Raw genomic sequence first — 20,564 nt, forward strand, 5'->3', positions numbered from 1 at the left:
ACCCACCGGATCTCCATCCCTCCCTGAACCTGGGGGGGGGGGGGGGCGGAGGTCTGCCGGACCTCCAGCCCCCGTTGCTGGTCAAGCCCTTCTTAGTGTTTGTGCCCTATAAACTGGAACCCCCCCCCCCCTCCCCCCCAGTGATTGTGTTCCTCTTTGCCTCTTGTCAAGTACTCCACCCTACAAGTTACTGGTTTATAGGGGCACATAGACCCTTATAAAGCCCAAAGTCTCAAAGGTCCTAGGTCAGTGGTTCCCAAACTTTCTCTGCTCAGGGCGCCGTTAGCATGTCATTAATTTTTTCACAATGTCCCTAAAGTCAAAAGAATAGCAATGCAGCTTCTTTTCTGCATTACTTAATAGTCACCTTCTACGCAGCTTTTCTGGGTCTTGGGACACCATTTATTCTGCTTGCACTTGGGCCGCTCCCTCACCCTTGGTCTGCCGAGAAACAAAGCCGGACCCTTCCCCACTCTGCTTCTCTACAGCCAACTGTCCACACACTAGTGGGGAAGGGAACAAGGATTCAAAGATACTGCACATTATAGGAACATTAATTTATGTAACACAAAAAGGTATTCTGGGGGAAGAAAGTTTTCATGAGGGATGCTCCTTTAATCTCCTGTGCATAGAAAGAGCGGCTTTGTACTTACTGCTGTCTGTTATCGGCTTGTTCAGCTGCTGCTGTGGCCTGGAGCAGGGCTCCCTCATTCTGTCTCCTGGTCCTGTGTGCAGGGAATTGGGTTATCACATGTTAATGCATCAACTCTTCTCTTTCACCAGCCATCGGTCAAGTCTTTCACAGGAAGTAGAACCAGATCCATGGCTGGCAGCCGAGCAGAGTTAATGTGTAACATGCGATAACCAGGGTCCCAGCATACAGGAGCAGGAGACCAATCAGTGTGTATTTTACTATGCATCTCCCTCCGCGGTACACAGTTTGGGAAACACTGTCCTAGGTATTAGCCCACAGACCAAATATTTAGAAAGTTGGAATCATGGGCAAAGTCTTGAAATGCAGAACCAGTAATAGGCTAAAGCACTGGTTCCTGACCAGTAACCTTACATAGACTTGGTGGGGAAGGACAGTAAACAACCTCCATTTTGAACCAAGGAACAAGTTTACAGTTTTCGCTTGGCTTGGCTGACGGTTTCCCAGTTGCCAGGAACTGTAGAACATTACAAAGGCAAGTAGTCTCTTTTTATGGTAACATAAAAATGAAAGAAATTCTCACTAGGAAAAACAAGGTCAGGGTCAGAATGAGGAATCGATGCCCATAAAACCCATTTCCACTACTGCTCCTAACATAAATTCATAATAAAATTAGAAATGTCTGTAGCACTTGGCGATGTTCTTGTAAAATGCCAATCTAATATCTTTCATGATAACACTTCTTTTTGGGGAAGTGGCAGAAATGAAAACTAGCTAAAAATTTAACAAAAACATAAGCAATAAGTAGATGCTGTTTTGTGTATTCTTAGGGTCATGCAGTAGGTCTTGTCAAGAACTTGGCTTTGATGGCTTACATTTCTGTTGGATCTCAACCATCCCCAATTCTGGAATTTTTAGAGGAATGGAGTATGGAAAATCTGGAAGAAATTTCTCCTGCAGCCATTGCTGAGTATGTATCAGTGCCACCATTGGCTTTTGATTGTCTTGTTTGTGGTAGCTGATTCCCCTTTTTCTAACTCTGATTTTTATGAGGTGTCTTCTGTTTGAAATAGTGCAACTAAAATCTTTGTGAATGGATGCTGGGTGGGAATACACAAGGATCCAGAACAGCTGATGAACACACTACGGAAGCTGCGACGACAGATGGACATCATTGTGTCTGAGGTGACTTACCTGTGCCCTTGAATTAGCTACTACTACTACTACTATTTAGCATTTCTATAGCGCTACAAGGCATACGCAGCGCTGCACAAACATAGAAGAAAGACAGTCCCTGCTCGAAGAGCTTACAATCTAATAGACAAAAAATAAAAAATAAATCAATTAATGTGAACGGGAAGGAAGAGAGGAGGGTAGGTGGAGGCGAGTGGTTACAAGTGGTTACGAGTCAAAAGCAATGTTAAAGAGGTGGGCTTTCAGTCTAGATTTAAAGGTGGCCAAGGATGGGGCAAGACGTAGGGGCTCAGGAAGTTTATTCCAGGCGTAGGGTGCAGCGAGACAGAAGGCGCGAAGTCTGGAGTTGGCAGTAGTGGAGAAGGGAACAGATAAGAAGGATTTATCCATGGAGCGGAGTGCACGGGAAGGGGTGTAGGGAAGGACGAGTGTGGAGAGATACTGGGGAGCAGCAGAGTGAATACATTTATAGGTTAGTAGAAGAAGTTTGAACAGGATGCGAAAACGGATAGGGAGCCAGTGAAGGGTCTTGAGGAGAGGGGTAGTATGAGTAAAGCGACCCTGGCGGAAGATGAGACGGGCAGCAGAGTTTTGAACCGACTGGAGAGGGGAGAGGTGACTAAGTGGGAGGCCAGCAAGAAGCAGATTGCAGTAGTCTAAACGAGAGGTGACAAGGGTGTGGATGAGGGTTTTGGTAGAGTGCTCGGAAAGAAAGGGGCGGATTTTACGGATGTTGTAAAGAAAGAAACGACAGGTCTTGGCGGTCTGCTGGATATGAGCAGAGAAGGAGAGAGAAGAGTCAAAGATGACCCCAAGGTTTCGAGCTGAGGAGACAGGGAGAATGAGAGAACCATCAACAGAAATAGAAAACGGGGGGAGCGGGGAGGTGGGTTTGGGGGGGAAAATGAGAAGCTCGGTTTTGGTCATATTTAATTTCAGGTGGCGTTGAGACATCCAGGCAGCAATGTCAGACAAGCACTTTCTACAATGAAATCACATTCTCCGAGGACAAGCAGGCTGCTTGTTCTCACTGATGGGTGACGTCCTCGGCAGCCCCCTCCATCGGAAAGTTTACTAGCAAAGGCCTTTGCTAGTCCTCGCGCGCCCATGCGCACCGCGCATGCGCGGCCGTCTTCCCGCACGAAACCGGCTCGAGCCGGCCAGTCTTCTTTCGTCCGCGCTCGGTACGGTCGTGTTACGCCGTTCGTGCCCCAGAGAGTCGACCTCGCGCGTCCTTTTCGACGTGTTTTTTCCTTGTTTTTCGTTGAAAAAGTTCGGGAAGCGCTCCGGAAGTGTTCTGGAAGACCCTTTCGGGTTTTCTGCCCTTCCCGTAATTTTCACAGCTTTTGCCCCGTAAGTTTTCTTTCGTTGTCGGGGTAGGCCTTGTTTGGCCTCGGTCGAGATTTTTCTCCCTTTAAATTTTGGTGCTTCAATTTTCGCCATTTCGGCCTTTGATTTCGCCGGCGTGATTTTTCCGCCCATGACATCGAAGCCTTCCAGCGGCTTCAAGAAGTGCACCCAGTGCGCCCAGGTAATCTCGCTCACTGATAGGCACTCTGCGTGTCTTCAGTGTCTAGGGGCCCAGCACCGCCCTCAGAACTGCAGTCTGTGTTCCCTGTTACAAAGGCGGACTCAGGTAGCGAGATTAGCCCAGTGGAACGTTTTGTTCTCGGGCTCTTCGTCGGCATCGGCACCGGAGGCATCGAGTGCATCGACGTCGTCAGCGTCCGGACCATCTTCCTTGGCTGCCGCTCCATCGACTGCATCGAGGCATAGGACCTCTGCATCGGCGCCGAGGCATCGGGCGACTGCATCGACGTCGGTGGTACCGAGACTTCGTCTGCTGATGTCGTCGGACGGAGGTGCATCGTCAGGAGTGCAGGTGAGGGCTGTCCATTCCCCTGCTGGTGGCGGTGAGCCTTCGGGTGGGTCTCCTCCTACCCTGAGGGCTCCTGCGGTACAGCCCCCCCGGGATCGACCCTCTTCGGTCTCGGCCCCGAGGAAGCGACGGATGGATTCTACGTCCTCCTCGTCGGTGCCGGGGAGCTCCGGTGACATGCTTCGGAAGAAGTCGAAGAAGCATCGACACCGGTCTCCTCCCCGTGTCGGCACCGAGAGCTCTGGGTCGCCGAGGGAGTCGGCACCCAGCAGGCATCGGCACCGAGAGGACCGCTCACCCTCTGTTCAGGAGGTGTCGATGCGCTCCACTCTGGACAGCCCGGAACAGCCTCCTCGCCCGGAACAGGTTCTGACGTCGACGCCTGCATCGACCTCTCAGCCTTTTTCTGCAGCCACTCTGAACGAGAGCCTCCGGGCCGTTCTCCCAGAGATTCTGGGAGAGCTGTTGCGCCCTACCCCTCCGGTACCGGCGGTGCTTGCGCCTCCGGTACCGTCGAGCGTGGCGCCGGCTGGTCCATCGCCCAGGTTGAGGTCCCCGACGTCGGTACCGTGTGCGGTGCCGACCGCGGCCACCTCCCAGGAAGGCTCCCCGACTACGTCGGCGGAGGGAGCTTCGCCGATGCGGGCGAGGGAGTCTACCTCTCGACGCCCCCATCGTGGACGTGGCTCCACGGAGTTGAGCCGGGCGAGGTTGCAGACACAGGTCCGTGAACTTGTGTCTGACACCGAGGGTGAGGCCTCGTGGGAGGACGAAGAAGACCCCAGATATTTCTCTGACGAGGAGTCTGGGGGTCTTCCTTCTGATCCCACTCCCTCTCCTGAAAGGCAGCTTTCTCCTCCTGAGAGTCTGTCTTTCGCTTCCTTTGTCCGGGAGATGTCTACGGCCATCCCCTTCCCGGTGGTTGTGGAGGACAAGCCCAGGGCTGAAATGTTTGAGCTCCTGGACTATCCTTCTCCACCTAAGGAAGCGTCCACTGTTCCCTTGCACCATGTCCTGAAAAAGACATTGCTTGCGAACTGGACCAAGCCATTAAGTAATCCCCACATTCCCAAGAAGATCGAGTCCCAGTACCGGATCCATGGGGACCCAGAGCTGATGCGCACTCAGTTGCCTCATGACTCTGGAGTTGTGGATTTGGCCCTAAAGAAGGCTAAGAGTTCTAGGGAGCATGCTTCGGCGCCCCCGGGCAAAGACCCTAGAACCTTAGACTCCTTTGGGAGGAAGGCCTACCATTCTTCTATGCTCGTGGCCAAGATCCAGTCCTACCAGCTCTACACGAGCATACACATGCGGAACAATGTGCGGCAGTTGGCGGGCTTGGTTGATGCTCTTCCCCCTGAGCAAGCCAAGCCTTTTCAGGAGGTGGTCAGGCAGCTGAAGGCGTGCAGAAAATTCCTGGCCAGAGGAGTTTGACACTTTTGATGTTGCGTCCAGGGCCGCTGCTCAAGGTGTGGTGATGCGCAGGCTCTCATGGCTGCGTGCCGCCGACCTGGAGAATAGAATCCAGCAGCGGATTGCGGACTCGCCTTGCCGTGCGGACAACATTTTTGGGGAAAAAGTCGAGCAGGTGGTAGAGTCTCTCCACCAGCGGGACACCGCATTCGACAAGTTCTCCCGCCGGCAGCCTTCAGCATCTACCTCTACAGGTAGAAGATTTTTCGGGGGAAGGAAGACTGGTCCCTATGCTTCTGGTAAGCGTAGGTACAATCCTCCTTCCCGACAGCCTGCGGCCCAGGCTAAGCCCCAGCGCGCTCGCTCTCGTCAGCAGCGTGCGCCTCAGCAAGGCCCCGCGGCTCCCCAGCAAAAGCAAGGGGCGAGCTTTTGACTGGCTCCAGCAGGGCATAGCCGACATCCAAGTGTCAGTGCCGGGCGACCTGCCGGTCGGGGGGAGGTTGATAGCTTTTCACCAAAGGTGGCCTCTCATAACCTCCGATCAGTGGGTTCTGCAAATAGTCCGGCAAGGATACACCCTCAATTTGGCCTCAAAACCTCCAAATTGTCCACCGGGAGCTCAGTCTTACAGCTTCCAGCACAAGCAGGTACTTGCAGAGGAACTCTCCGCCCTTCTCAGCGCCAATGCGGTCGAGCCCGTGCCATCCGGGCAGGAAGGGCTGGGATTCTATTCCAGGTACTTCCTTGTGGAAAAGAAAACAGGGGGGATGCGTCCCATCCTAGACCTAAGGGCCCTGAACAAATATCTCGTAAAAGAAAAGTTCAGGATGCTTTCCCTGGGCACCCTCCTCCCCATGATTCAGCAAAACGATTGGCTATGCTCTCTGGACTTGAAGGATGCCTACACTCACATCCCGATACTGCCAGCTCACAGACAGTATCTGCGATTTCAGCTGGGCACACGCCACTTCCAGTACTGTGTGCTACCCTTTGGGCTCGCCGCTGCGCCCAGGGTGTTCACAAAGTGCTTGGCTGTAGTAGCAGCGGCACTTCGCAGGCTGGGGGTGCACGTGTTCCCATATCTCGACAATTGGCTGGTGAAGAACACATCCGAGGCAGGAGCCCTGCAGTCCATGCAGATGACTATTCGCCTCCTGGAGCTACTGGGGTTTGTGATAAATTATCCAAAGTCCCATCTTCTCCCAGTGCAGAGACTCGAATTCATAGGAGCTCTGCTGGATTCTCGGACGGCTCGCGCCTATCTCCCAGAGACGAGAGCCACCAACTTGTTGTCCCTCGTCTCGCGGGTGCGAGCGTCCCAGCAGATCACAGCTCGGCAGATGTTGAGATTGCTGGGCCACATGGCCTCCACAGTTCATGTGACGCCCATGGCCCGTCTTCACATGAGATCTGCTCAATGGACCCTAGCCTCCCAGTGGTATCAGGCCGCTGGGGGTCTAGAGGACGTGATCCACCTGTCCACGAGTTTTCTCAAATCCCTATATTGGTGGACGATTTGCTCCAATTTGACTCTGGGACGTCCCTTCCAAATTCCTCAGCCACAAAAGGTGCTGACCACGGATGCGTCCCTCCTGGGATGGGGAGCTCATGTCGATGGGCTTCACACCCAAGGAAGCTGGTCCCTCCAGGAACGCGATCTGCAGATCAATCTCCTGGAGTTACGAGCGATCTGGAACGCTCTGAAGGCTTTCAGAGATCGGCTGTCCCACCAAATTATCCAAATTCAGACAGACAACCAGGTTGCCATGTACTATGTCAACAAGCAGGGGGGCACCGGATCTCGCCCCCTGTGTCAGGAAGCCGTCAGCATGTGGCTCTGGGCTCGCCGTCACGGCATGGGGCTCCAAGCCACATATCTGGCAGGCGTAAACAACAGTCTGGCCGACAGGTTGAGCAGGATTATGCAACCTCACGAGTGGTCGCTCAATTCCCGTGTGGTACGACAGATCTTCCAGGTGTGGGGCACCCCCTTGGTAGATCTCTTCGCATCTCGAGTGAACCACAAAGTCCCTCAGTTCTGTTCCAGGCTTCAGGCCCACGGCAGACTGGCATCGGATGCCTTCCTCCTGGACTGGGGGGAGGGCCTGCTGTATGCTTATCCTCCCATACCTCTGGTGGGGAAGACTTTGTTGAAACTCAAGCAAGACCGAGGCACCATGATTCTGATTGCTCCTTTTTGGCCGTGTCAGATCTGGTTCCCTCTTCTTCTGGAGTTGTCCTCCGAAGAACCGTGGAGATTGGAGTGTTTTCCGACCCTCATCACACAGGACGAAGGGGCACTTCTGCATCCCAGCCTCCAGTCGCTGGCTCTTACGGCCTGGATGTTGAGGGCGTAGACTTTGCCTCTTTGGGTCTGTCCGAGGGTGTCTCCCGCATCTTGCTTGCTTCCAGGAAAGATTCCACTAAGAGAAGTTACTTCTTCCATTGGAGGAGGTTTGCCGTCTGGTGTGACAGCAAGGCCCTAGATCCTCGCTCTTGTCCTACACAGACCCTGCTTGAATACCTTCTGCACTTGTCTGAGTCTGGTCTCAAGACCAACTCTGTAAGGGTTCACCTTAGTGCAATCAGTGCTTACCATTACCATGTGGAAGGTAAGCTGATCTCAGGACAGCCTTTAGTTGTTCGCTTCATGAGAGGCTTGCTTTTGTCAAAGCCCCCTGTCAAGCCTCCTACAGTGTCATGGGATCTCAATGTCGTTCTCACCCAGCTGATGAAACCTCCTTTTGAGCCACTGAACTCCTGCCATCTGAAGTACTTGACCTGGAAGATCATTTTCTTGGTGGCAGTTACTTCAGCTCGTAGAGTCAGTGAGCTTCAGGCCGTGGTAGCCCAGGCCCCTTACACCAAATTTCATCATAACAGAGTAGTCCTCCGCACTCACCCTAAGTTCTTGCCAAAGGTTGTGTCGGAGTTCCATCTGAACCAGTCAATTGTCTTGCCAACATTCTTTCCCCGTCCTCATTCCTGCCCTGCTGAACGTCAGCTGCACACATTGGACTGCAAGAGAGCATTGGCCTTCTACCTGGAGCGGACACAGCCCCACAGACAGTCCGCCCAATTGTTTGTTTCTTTTGATCCCAATAGGAGGGGAGTGGCTGTGGGGAAACGCACCATATCCAATTGGCTAGCAGATTGCATTTCCTTCACTTACGCCCAGGCGGGGCTGGCTCTTGAGGGTCATGTCACGGCTCATAATGTTAGAGCCATGGCTGCGTCGGTAGCCCACTTGAAGTCAGCCTCCATTGAAGAAATTTGCAAAGCTGCGACGTGGTCATCTGTCCACACATTCACATCTCATTACTGCCTGCAGCAGGATACCCGACGCGACAGTCGGTTCGGGCAGTCAGTTCTTCAGAACCTGTTTGGGCTTTAGGATCCAACTCCACCCCCCGAGGGCCCTGTTTGTTCTGTTCCAGGCTACACTCTCAGTTAGTTGGTAAATTTTTTAGGTCAATCTCAGTTATGTCCTCGCCGTTGCGAGGCCCAATTGACCATGGTTGTTGTTTTGAGTGAGCCTGGGGGCTAGGGATACCCCATCAGTGAGAACAAGCAGCCTGCTTGTCCTCGGAGAAAGCGAATGCTACATACCTGTAGAAGGTATTCTCCGAGGACAGCAGGCTGATTGTTCTCACAAACCCGCCCGCCTCCCCTTTGGAGTTGAGTCTTCCCTTGAAGTGTATTGTCTTGCTACATACTGGACTGGCCGGCTCGAGCCGGTTTCGGGCGGGAAGACGGCCGCGCATGCGCGGTGCGCATGGGCGCGCGAGGACTAGCAAAGGCCTTTGCTAGTAAACTTTCCGATGGAGGGGGCTGCCGAGGACGTCACCCATCAGTGAGAACAATCAGCCTGCTGTCCTCGGAGAATACCTTCTACAGGTATGTAGCATTCGCTTTCTAGTAGCAACAGTGCAGCAAAAAATTTCTCCTTAAGATTTCATCCATATATTTTGTCTGACAAAGCAAGGTGCTTGTACCCATTTCATATAAAGCTAAACAGGAATGTCCAAGCACCTATGATTTTGAAAGGGTTTACACATTTCTTAAAATTCATTTTTGAAAAGAATTCTGTTGATTTTAAGAGGATAACATATTTTATTGCCTTCCGTCTGTTTTGCTTGTTTATTCTAGGTCTCTATGATCAGAGACATCAGGGAGCGAGAGATTCGAATCTACACGGATGCAGGCCGCATCTGTAGGCCACTGCTCATTGTTGAAAAGCAAAAGTTGCTACTGAAGAAGAGACATATTGATCAATTAAAGGAGCGGGAGTATAATAACTACAGGTACCCATCTCTAATGCTTACGTTCAGAAAATTCAGTGTTACAAATGAAAAAATGGACACGCAAAATGTCTCCACCCAGGTATCTTTAACTAGAAATCCACAGAGTAGCCATAATATTTGAAGTTCTCACTTATCCAGAACAATGCAATAAATTTTTTTAAAATGTGCTTGTATTCTTTTAAGGACATAGTACAGACCAGAGTCTGTTTAATTATAGTCCAATTGATCTTATCATTGCACACAATTTTTTAACCAAACATGAAATCATGTCATCAAAACTTAGCTTGTTAGGATCTTTTTCGAGTCCCGACATGAACCATGTTTCGTATGTCAGCTGTTTCAAGGAACCCTTAAGATCGTAAAACTCTGGCTGCCTTATAACCCTGTTTGCTTCCTTCTCATGCTTGCAAAGGATCAATTGTCTTTGGTTAAGGATGCCAGCCCAGATTCATTGTGTCTCAGAGCTATATACTACAGAAACTGGAAGGGTATGGCAAGGAATGGGCCACATTCCCTGATTCTGGCACATGCACGAAGTACACAAACGGGGCATGCCAAATACTGGGCTAAAATGGTCTGTCTGAGTTTGGCAGATTATGGGGGAGAGACAGTGCAGGAACCCCCACACAGACTCAGAGAAACCTAAAAGAGCTTCTCTGAGCTGGAAGAGAGTTCTGGTTCCATTGGTGATGTCAGCATGAAGTATAGCGGTTTTCCCCTGCTGTCTGTAAAGAACTCCTATTACAAGTAAGCATCTTCGCTGTCTCTTGTAGACTGTTTCTTAAAATTATACAAGAAATTTGTTTTACAGTTCAATTTGGACTTCTTTATGGGAATTTGATATTGGACATTCTTAGAGGGGATCATAGTACTATCAGCAAAAACGTGATCTTTGAACTAGTAAATTATATTGGGAAAGATAATAAAGTATTTGAATGCATCTACAGTCTTATAGACCTTTGAACCACTGTACATACCATAATACATATTTTAGATCTGTTAGGCTTTTTGTGCATTTAATTCTAATGGAAATATTTGTATGCTTTGCCTATATTGGTATAAAGGGTCATATTGAAGCCCACAGTAAGCTCAATTTTGTATAGGTTATCTGGAAAGGAAATCCAAACTCAGCTATTCAAAATTTGCAAAGTGTTTTTACAAAAGGTACACCAAACGTTGAAGCCTAGTGTAAAATACGTGTAAACCCACAGTAAAAAAAAAAAAAAAAAAAGTGGCATCACTTAGGGTTTTGTATTTCACACGTGTGAACGCTGGAATTTCTGAAACTGAACTTAAACAGCAGGCCAGCTAAGAAGCCAAGCTCTAATTTAAAATTTTTAGCCATTTTGCAGTGTTTTAAACCTGAGGGATAAGCACTGGCCTAGGCCAAATGAGGAGTTATCTCGGTTACATTTGACTCCAAGTAGGTGAATGTTGACATTTGAGATGTTTGAAAATATTCATGTATTGCTATTATAAAACACTCAAACCATTTATATTTTCAAGGTCCTCTAAAACCACATCCCCTCTAAATCTGCATGCGTAGCCCCATACATACATCACTGGCACCTTTTTCTAAAATTGCTACTTCAAACATGTTTACCACTTTCATTGTTTTTAAATAAGTTTTTCAAATGTGTAAATGGCACCTCCACCTTTGTAAAATCACCTCCAGTGTCTTATTAGAGTTTTTATACTAAGTGCTTTTTGACTCCCACCTTTCTTAAACCATTAAGGTTTAACTGGTTTTATTGCCTGTTCTTTTTACAGTTTTGCTTGGTCTTCTCCCCTTCGAAACTGTTTTGCAATGAGACTTGGAAAGACATGTAAATTCTGTATCCATACTACAGTTTAATTCTGAGGAGCTATCCCAATAAAGGTTTTGCTTTCAAGCAGCACAGGGGCAGGCCTTTTTTTACCATCTCTAAATCCATAAAAAGCTGCAGGATTATTTTAATTTGTCGATGGGCTTCTCTATTTTCTTCAAGATCAATTGTTTCTTTACATTTAAGCTACAGAGGCAGTAGTTTGCCAGCCCGTAGAACAAGTTGTTTAATGTGGGACCAATATACATACTGTGGGGGGAAGCCCGGCTAACTCCCGCGGTCGGTGGTCATCCCGGATATTCAATGCTGGGCCGTTTCCGGTGACTGGCATTGAATAACCAGTTTATTTTTAGATGGTTTAAAGTTAACCATTTGTTGATATTCGAAGATAGATGCATAACTTTAAACCAGCAAAAGGTATATCAGCTATTTAAGCAGTTTAGATTAGCTGAATATGAATTGAATAATTGGGATAGCCAGCTATATCGTGCAATATAGCCGGTTATCTCCCATGCACTAACTGGTGATATTCAGCGGGGGATAACTGGCTATCCTTTGCTGAATATTGCTGGATTGCCGGTTAAGTGCCATTTAACCGACAAGGTGCTGTTTATGGCCAGTTAAATGATTTTGAATATCGGAGGGTGGGGGGGGGGGGGGGGGGGGGGTTCAGCAATGTATAGGTTAAACCTGCTCTCTGATCTGTAATGCTCCCCCCCCAACATTCTTTTAAAAGGAACACAAGTGAAGATTGTTGTTTTTGTTTTCTCCTTTTTTTTTTCTTTGGGTTCTTTCTACCATTTTTTAAACCCTACTTTGTGAAAGGAAGACGACTTAGGAGATAGTTTGTTCCCCTGTCCCAGTAACTTGTGTTTCGTTTTGGAGCCACACCAAATTTTTAATACATATCCAGAGGTTCAAAGGGATCCTGACTGACTGTATTGGGCTTGGATCCAAATGGGCTCATCAATGTGCATATGTTCCCATTGTGACAACTAGGCCACTACCTAGGGCACGCACAGACTGGGAGTCACTGCTCAGGGTGCAGCATGGAGGAAAAAGGCTTCCCTTCTCTCTTCCAGGCCTCTCAAAACACAACTTCCCTTCAAGGAGAATTAGGCTTAGAGCAGAATTCAAAGCAGGTAAAACAGTTCAGATCTGTGCCACATTTTTATTCCAGCCCTTCCAATTGGCTAAGCAAAGGGAATTGAGGAAATCAATGGGACACCATGATTTTCTCCCAGCACTATTACTCAGGCAAACATTCCATGCTCATAGCAATAGTAATCCAAAGTTAACTCATAGAATTCTCATTACAAGCAGGGTGTTTACCTTTAAAGCATTGTACAACCTCTGCTATGCAATGTCAGTTTGTAAATTCCTTTCCACATACCTGACACCAGTTCTTTAGCAGCACTACTCCTACAGTTCCCAACTCCAGTTCCTGGTTGGCATTATGTTCAAAATTCAGTTCAAACTGGTATTTCTTTCGAGATTCCTTTTAAACGGCTGCTGCCCATTGCACACCTCTACTCCGGCAGGGCTTTCCCAGAGCAGAGAGGAAGGCTCAGCTTCCACCCATTTCTCTTTCACGTCAGGGAGCCCTCCCACAAACCCAAACAACTCAACAACGACTCCCTTCAACAAAAAAACACAGTGTCCAAAAAAATTAAACCATGAGGCTGGTATCTTTTCATTAATTCACCATCAAAGTTCAGTTAATGTCCAGGGAGACAACATATTTCCAAAAATACCTTAGGCAGTAGCAAACAGGCTACCAAGGTCCAGGTTAGCTTCTGGTGTCTACCTGCAAGATGTATCCTGCTGCTTTACCTTTCTTTCTCCTGGATGGTTTCCTCTATTGCAGCTGCTCACGTAGGCTTTGCCCCACCCTCTCCCAGCTGACTCTACAGAACTAGGTCCAGAGAGTTTCTGTTTCTGATTGGGGCTCCTTGCAACTATACCTCACAGTACTCCCCATGATTCCTCTCCAGGGCTCAGTTTACTGTAGGTTTGGTAGGCTCTTTGCGCCTTCCCCCAGCTGTCAGAATTACACCTTCCATGTTCCCTGTGAGCAATCCTGTAAAAGAACCAAATGCGCAAAGCTACACATAGCATTTCCTGGCACTTAGCCAAATATCTCTAATTGTAACAGGGTTCAGATGACTGCCATTTAAGAATATCTAAACTCCAGTGTTTAGCTGGGATTTATATTACTTCTCTCTCCACCTATGGTTCCCCCAGGAAATAACCAATATCCAGGTATACCCAGGGTCACTGTATAGGTCCTCACTGCCTGGTGGCACCAGTGACACCACAAAGGTGTCTCACCATGTATAAGTTTCGTTAGAAATAGATAAGAGGCTTTTAAAAATTGAGTTAGTTAGTGTAATGTCACTTAAATGAGATTGTTCAAACATATACAGAATAAGAGAAGCTCAGACAAAGGTACATGTGAAGTTGCTTTGTGTGTGTTCAGTTGGCAGGATCTGGTGGCCAGCGGTGTGGTGGAATATATTGACACACTAGAGGAAGAGACAGTGATGTTAGCAATGACCCCAGATGACCTTCAGGAAAAGGGAGTGGCTTACTGCTCAACTTACACACACTGTGAGATTCACCCATCCATGATCTTGGGGGTGTGTGCATCTATCATTCCATTCCCAGATCACAACCAGGTGTGTAGATTATTTAATTCTCCTGCTTTCAAACTTGAGATCCAGGTTGTTTTGTATATCGGTGAGTTTGGAGATGGAACTTAATGTGTATTACTGTTACAAGGCTGACCCTGTGTAGCTCCTGGCAATGCAGTGTAGTGCCATAGATGTTTACCTAGGGGTCCTTTTACTAAGGTACGACAAAAAATGGCCTGCGCTGTTGTAGACGCGTGTATTGGATGTGCACAGGTCCATTTTTCAGCGTGCCTGCAAAAAAGCCCCCCCCCCCCCCCCCTTTTTTTTTTTTTTTTTGTTTGGGCTGAAAATGGACATGCAGCAAAATGAAAATTGGTGCGCATCCATTTTGGGCCTGAGACCTTACCGCCACCCATTCACTTAGTGGTAAGGTCTCGCGCGTTAACCGGGCGGTAATCAGTTTGCATACAATGAGGATTACCGCCCGGTTAGTGCCGCACGCTGGAAAATTTGCGGCAAGCTTACTGCACGTGCGTACAAAATGAAATTACCACCTGGGCCATGCAGTAGCCGGGTGGTAGTTCCGAATTGGCGCGTGTAGGTGCCTGCGCAGCTTATTAAAAGGCCCCATAGTTTGTGGCTGAGTAGTATTATAGATGACTGCAGCACAGGAGTATCTGACCTGTTCAGTCTGCTCAGTTATTTCTTTCCAACTTCTAAGCAGAAACACTTGTAGGATATCACTCCTTATCCAACTCAATAGTTAAAAAAGACCAACCCTGTATATTTATTTTTTTTTCCAAAGGGAATTTGGTTTAGTGATGCTTATTGCATTTCAGAACTTGTGTTTTGGTGGTAGTACATAGTGCTTTGACATTTTGTATGATGCTGCTGTCTTTTTCTTTGTTAGTCTCCTAGGAACACATATCAATCTGCTATGGGGAAACAGGCTATGGGGGTTTATATTACCAACTTCCATGTTCGTATGGACACCCTGGCCCATGTGTTGTATTACCCCCAGAAGCCACTTGTGACAACACGTTCCATGGAGTACCTTCGCTTCAGAGAGCTGCCTGCAGGTAAGACACAAATTCGTGAACTGTAGAAAAACCACTGCTGAATGTCTCTAGCTTTGTGCAAATTATTAGATGAAAGAACAACCTCCTAGCCCTTTAAAACCAGAACAGAATAGAAAAGAAAGTAAACTGAAAAGGTTAAAAATTTCTTATCTTGTTTTAGTAGACAGTACAGTTTATATAGAGAGAGTGGTTGACATGTAATCCTTTATTTTCAGGTATATGATTTCTCTTTGAATTGTAGGTTGTACAGTCATCCACAAAGAGCTGTCTTTAGTTTTTTGTAATGATAGCAATGCATTGTTGGTCTTGGAATAAAGACCACAAGGCCAGTATTCAAAAGATTCACCGAAGTACCTTTTGGGAGTCAGCTACACAGGTCTTTCTATTTCGGAATTCTCCCTGATTTCTTAAATTCTGTCTGGCCAGCTTGTTAGCTGGACAAAATGTATCCAGTGCTAGATGTGGAATTTTAGACATTCTTAAGAGCTCAGAGCAGAGCTTGGCAGCACTGAATATTCACCGTCCGCTAAACTAGGACAAGCAGAGGCTGTTCTAACATTAACCAGCTAACATTACCTGATTATATTTAGGTGCTGCTGAATATTCAGGGAAAGATGACCAAACATCTTTATCTGGATTGTGCTACTGAATGCTACCCATATTTAAAGCCAAAGTGGTTTATAGTTTTTTATAAATTAAAATAATCATGTAGCAGCTCAGTCAAATAACTCGGTGATAATGCTTTCTATTTTGAACAGGTTTTCCTTTCCACCTAATACAGATGCCCTTAGGGATAGTAATCTGTGGTGGAATAGCAGCTGCTTGTCTCTTTCCCCCCCCCCCCCCCCCCCCCCTTTTTTTTTTTTTTTTTTTTTTTTTTAAATTCTTGTCTCTCCTCCCTAGTTTTATTGGATATGAATGGCTGTTTTGTCCACATCTTCTTTCCTGTCACTCAGTGGTGTTCCTTTCTGCTATACGTTTTTAGCCTGTACACAGCCTTGACTTCATTGGAAAGGTGGTATAGGAAGTTCTTAACTATAAACTACAAAATGCCATGTGTTTGAACCAGGTTTATTGTCAAGGCCTAGCTGTTTCTTTGACCTTTTGGAAGCAGCATTCAAAGTCTCAGAATGAGAGGTGGGCATGTGTGTAGAGGGTTACAAAGGGAGCTGCTTTTTGCAGTCCTGGGTTGATGAGTGGTGCTGCAATGACCAGATCGTAAGTTTGATGAAAAGGAGTTAAAAAATGAGCGTATCTGGATATTTGCGAGTAGGTTTATGATACAGCTGTCCCAGTAGGTGCTGGTTCCAATTGAGCTGAAAGCCCACCGAAACAGAAAGACAACTACATATAACATTAATTTATGTAAAAACTTGCTATCTATGTTATGATGGTATCAGATTGCTTGCAGTATTCATAGTGGAGTACTGATTGGAACAGGACTCTATTCTGTAAATAAGAAACACATGAACATGAGTACACTGTGTTTTGTCTGCTCTTGTCTGCAGGTAATATTTGCTTCAATGTGTTTCAGGTATCAACTCAATTGTGGCGATTGCCTCTTACACTGGATATAATCAGGAAGACTCTATCATCATGAATCGTTCAGCTGTTGACAGAGGCTTTTTCAGGTCTGACTTGGGTGCATTGTAGTATACAATATAAAGGGGGAGAGGGAGGGGGGACCAGTTGGCTCATCTGGTCTATTCAGTTTTGTTTTTTTAATTTTTAGATTATTTAGTTTTCATAGAATAAAATAAAGTAACATCAAATCCCCCCCCAACCAAAAAGAAACTAAGATGTACAACATATTTGAGATCCAAAAACATTGATTTCAGAACAAGACCTAAAACTCAGTAGTAGCAGTCAAAAGCATAGATGTAGACCTTTGTATGGTTCCAAATTATTGAGCTTACTAACCCAAAAGTCTTATGAAGTGTCTTTCGAGCTGATCTACACCAGAATGTTCAAGTGTTATCCTGATTGTACCAATCCAAAAAAGGGTTTCCATCTTTTTTTTTTTTTTCCCATTACGTCCCGGTGTCCACATTGGAGAGAAGTTACTTTGCGTAGATAGTAAGCTTGCCAAAGTTTAGGTTTAATGGTCGACACTTGTACTGTTAGTGTTCTACCATCTAGCTATGTCCCTCAGAGAATAGCCAAACACAATAAGATTTTGACCTTGTCCTTTCAATTCCATCATGAATACAGTTCAGTAAAACGAACTTTGAGTCTGTGTAGTTAGAATTGTTGACAAAATACTAAGCCACTCCTTATTGGTAATATCTCCAACATCTTTTCCCCAGGAGTTAATAAAATTCAATGTAGAATTTCCATCACATATCAGTAAACCATATAACTTAGTAATAATTTTACTTTGCTATACCCTTTGTCCAAAATCTTTTCCTAAGAAGAAGGTTTGGCACTCAGTCATCCTTCTATGGGTTGAGACTGCAACCAGTGACAGACCTGGAGGTACAGATAAAACTCAGTACTTGGGAGTGTATATAAATCTCTTAGTTGCTTAAAAGAATTCAACGCACTCCCTGAAAACATTTGGGCCCAGATGCTCAAAACTCTGGCCCTGTTCGGAAACAACTTCCTATTGCTCAATGCTAATGAGATTCAAATATAGGAACACTGATAGCATTGAGCATTAGGGATTTTGGCAGGAGGATTGTGTTTGACGCATGCGCAGAGGAGTTCCATGGTAAGCTCGGCTCCCGTGCTCATGCGCCTGGCAATACTCAAACGTGAAGCACACATTGGCGTTTGTTTTCTGCGGGCTAAATATAAGCGGTTTTAGATTTATTTATTTATTTTAGCTTGGATGCTTATGTTTAAACAGTGGAACCAGATGCCAATGTGTGCTTTTACTTTTGGGTCTTCTATGACATGTGCATATTAGTTTCTCATGACCAGCGCTTAAGGGTCTACACAAGCTTTTTTTTCTGCTTTCAAAAGCAATCAAAACTGGCAGATTTTGAAGAAACAATCATGAAAAATCCTCTCTTTCAACATCTTAATGCCTGCTCTGACTTGGTGGTGGTTTTTGCAGTTTTGTTTTTGGGCGCTGTTTTCTAAGCATGAATCACTACATTTTGCTCTGAGCAGCATGCTGAAACTTCTCACACATGCTGGAGAAGTCCTAGCCTGCTGCTCAGAGCTGGAAACAAGGAGCTGGGAGCAGCAGCAGTCTATTTACTTTGTGTTTGTTGGGAAATTTTTTTTTTTTTTAATGGACCAAAAAACAAAACATCCAAAGCACAAAAAACATTGTTCAAAACAGTATATTTGAAAAAAGGACATATTTTCGTCAACAATGACTTCTTTTTTTCCTATTCGGATTTTGGATGTTTTGTGCAAAATATCCAAAATTGGACTTAAATGACTTATTGAAAATGCTCCTCTAAGTGTGGTAAAGTCTGCAGTTAATATGATGTCTTCAAAAAGGGATATTTGATACTCCACCCCACCCACTATTATTCCTTTTGATTGCTGAATTTGCCCTGATTTGAGTCGTCAGGGGTTCCACCACTAGGGCAAACGAGGGGCAGATAATGGACAACCCTGGCAGGTCTCCCTCATCAATTGGAATTTATCAGAATATCCTTCTTAAACTCCAATTTTAGCAACAGGGTTGGAGTAGAGAGCAGAGATCCACATGCTGAAATTTGGGCCAGACCTGCTTCTAACATGAATGGCAGTAAGGGAACTCCTTTTAGAATGTTTGGGCCAGTTTTGGGGTAATGAAGTTTGAGAATTTCTTATAAAATTTTGTGGACAGTCCATCCAATCCTGGAGTCTTTCCTAGTTTTAGAGTTGAGAGAGCTTTCTGAACTTCATCTACATCAGTTTTCTTATCAAGTTGTTGAGCATCTTTCTCCTTCAATTTCCTTAAATGAATCTGATTCAAGTATGCAGCGATCTCCTGAGGAATAGCTTGCACTTCTGAACTGTATAATTTCTTTATTTTATTTTGATTTTTACTATATCAATAAATATATTTTTTGGTTTATCTACGATCTGCTTTGTACAGTTTCCACTTTATAAAAAGTAAGAAAGCATTGTCTCAGCTGTTCTGGATCTCTAACATAATGTCCCTCGTCTTATAGACATTAACTGAGTTTGCTCTTGTTTAGCTTTAACTTGCTATGCTACCAGCTTGCTGGCTTTGTTGCCTTCTTCAAAATATTTTTGGTTAATCATATCTGTTATGTCGTACTTTCCCTGCCCACAGACTTTTCAACTGATCTTTCAGTTTAGATAATTTGATTTGCAACTGTTCATTGGGTTGTCTAAATAATTTCCGTTCACATTGTTCTATTTCTTGGTGTAGCTGCCTATCCTGCTGATATTACGTTGTTTGTGCTGTCTGCTAGCCAGGGGTGTGCTGGTAAATTTTTAACAGGCTCTTTCTCCGGACGTAGCCAGCTCTGCAGTTGGAAGGGCCAAGGGTGGCCGGGGGGGGGGGGGGGGGGGGAGAAACACTTGCCTCTCTCTCCTCCCTCCCTTCGTGCGGGCACGCTAGGCATACCTTTGCTGGCAGCCAATAAATGGACTGCCACCACTCCCAACGTCTTGCTCTGAGCAGCATGCTGAAACTTCTCACACATGCTGGAGAAGTCCTAGCCTGCTGCTCAGAGCTGGAAACAAGGAGCTGGGAGCAGCAGCAGTCTATTTACTTGGCTGGCAGGGCTCAGCATCCCCACCAGCAAAGTAAAAGAGAATTCAGCAGGGGGCCCAAGCCCACATTTTGGGAGCCAGTTGTTAAAGTAGCCATGGAGGGCCTTACTTTAACAACCGGCTCCCAAAATTCTTAAAAATTTAACAACCGGCTCTTGCGAGCCTGTGAGAGCCTGCTCCAGCACACCACTGCTGCTAGCCCATTTGATAAGGTGCCCTTTAATGAAGGCCTTAAAGCTGTCCCCATAACATACTGAATGAGGTGTCCTGATTACTATTAGAAAAATAGGCTGGTATCAGTTCTACAATTACTTTTATCCTCCAGAATACTCTTCAGGTCTCTAGAACTGTGATTTTCTTTTATCAAGCTTTCCCATCTTACAAGTGATCCGCACTGGAGCATGGTTAGACCACACTGTAGACTTGATTACTGAGCAAGACACACACAATGCAATATAGTTTTATCACAGAATAGTCTCTATGAAAATGATGTTTGTGAGGAGCTGAGTAGAAAGTATATTGGTGGGTTTTGAGGTTGAATTCTCTCACCTTTTCAAAAACGACTTGAGGGCTATCCGATCTTTTCTGTGATATTGTACTCATGTCCAATGTAGGGTGAAGTCATATTAAAATCTCCACCTATGATCTGATGTCCCACCCCCAGCTGCAATATACAGTTTTCCAATTCTAGATAAAATTTCCTCTGCTTCTCATTAGGTGCATACACGGACACTAAATTGTATAGGCAACCTTGTATAACATCATGAATAGCAACAAAACGTCCCATGGGGTCAACTATAGTTTCCTTTACCTGGGCTTGAGCTCCCTTTCATTTTGTATCTCGACACCCCTAACGTTTTTTATTTGGTTGAGAGGAGGAGGAGTGGAGGAGTGGCCT

General features: G+C 46.1%; 1 protein-coding gene across 1 annotated transcript in view; it reads left to right on the forward strand.

Moving 5' to 3' along the window:
- The window catches only part of POLR2B (RNA polymerase II subunit B), a 120,115-nt gene that overhangs the window by 76,450 nt on the left and 23,101 nt on the right, over positions 1-20,564 (forward strand). Inside the window, exons 12-17 of the mRNA XM_030194562.1 lie at positions 1,483-1,622; positions 1,726-1,837; positions 9,288-9,442; positions 13,748-13,946; positions 14,812-14,980; positions 16,515-16,611. Coding sequence (XP_030050422.1) covers positions 1,483-1,622; positions 1,726-1,837; positions 9,288-9,442; positions 13,748-13,946; positions 14,812-14,980; positions 16,515-16,611 — 872 coding nt within the window. The remainder of the gene's footprint in view (positions 1-1,482; positions 1,623-1,725; positions 1,838-9,287; positions 9,443-13,747; positions 13,947-14,811; positions 14,981-16,514; positions 16,612-20,564) is intronic.

This window comes from Microcaecilia unicolor, chromosome 2, assembly GCF_901765095.1.
Source record: "Microcaecilia unicolor chromosome 2, aMicUni1.1, whole genome shotgun sequence".
Taxonomy (NCBI): domain Eukaryota; kingdom Metazoa; phylum Chordata; class Amphibia; order Gymnophiona; family Siphonopidae; genus Microcaecilia; species Microcaecilia unicolor.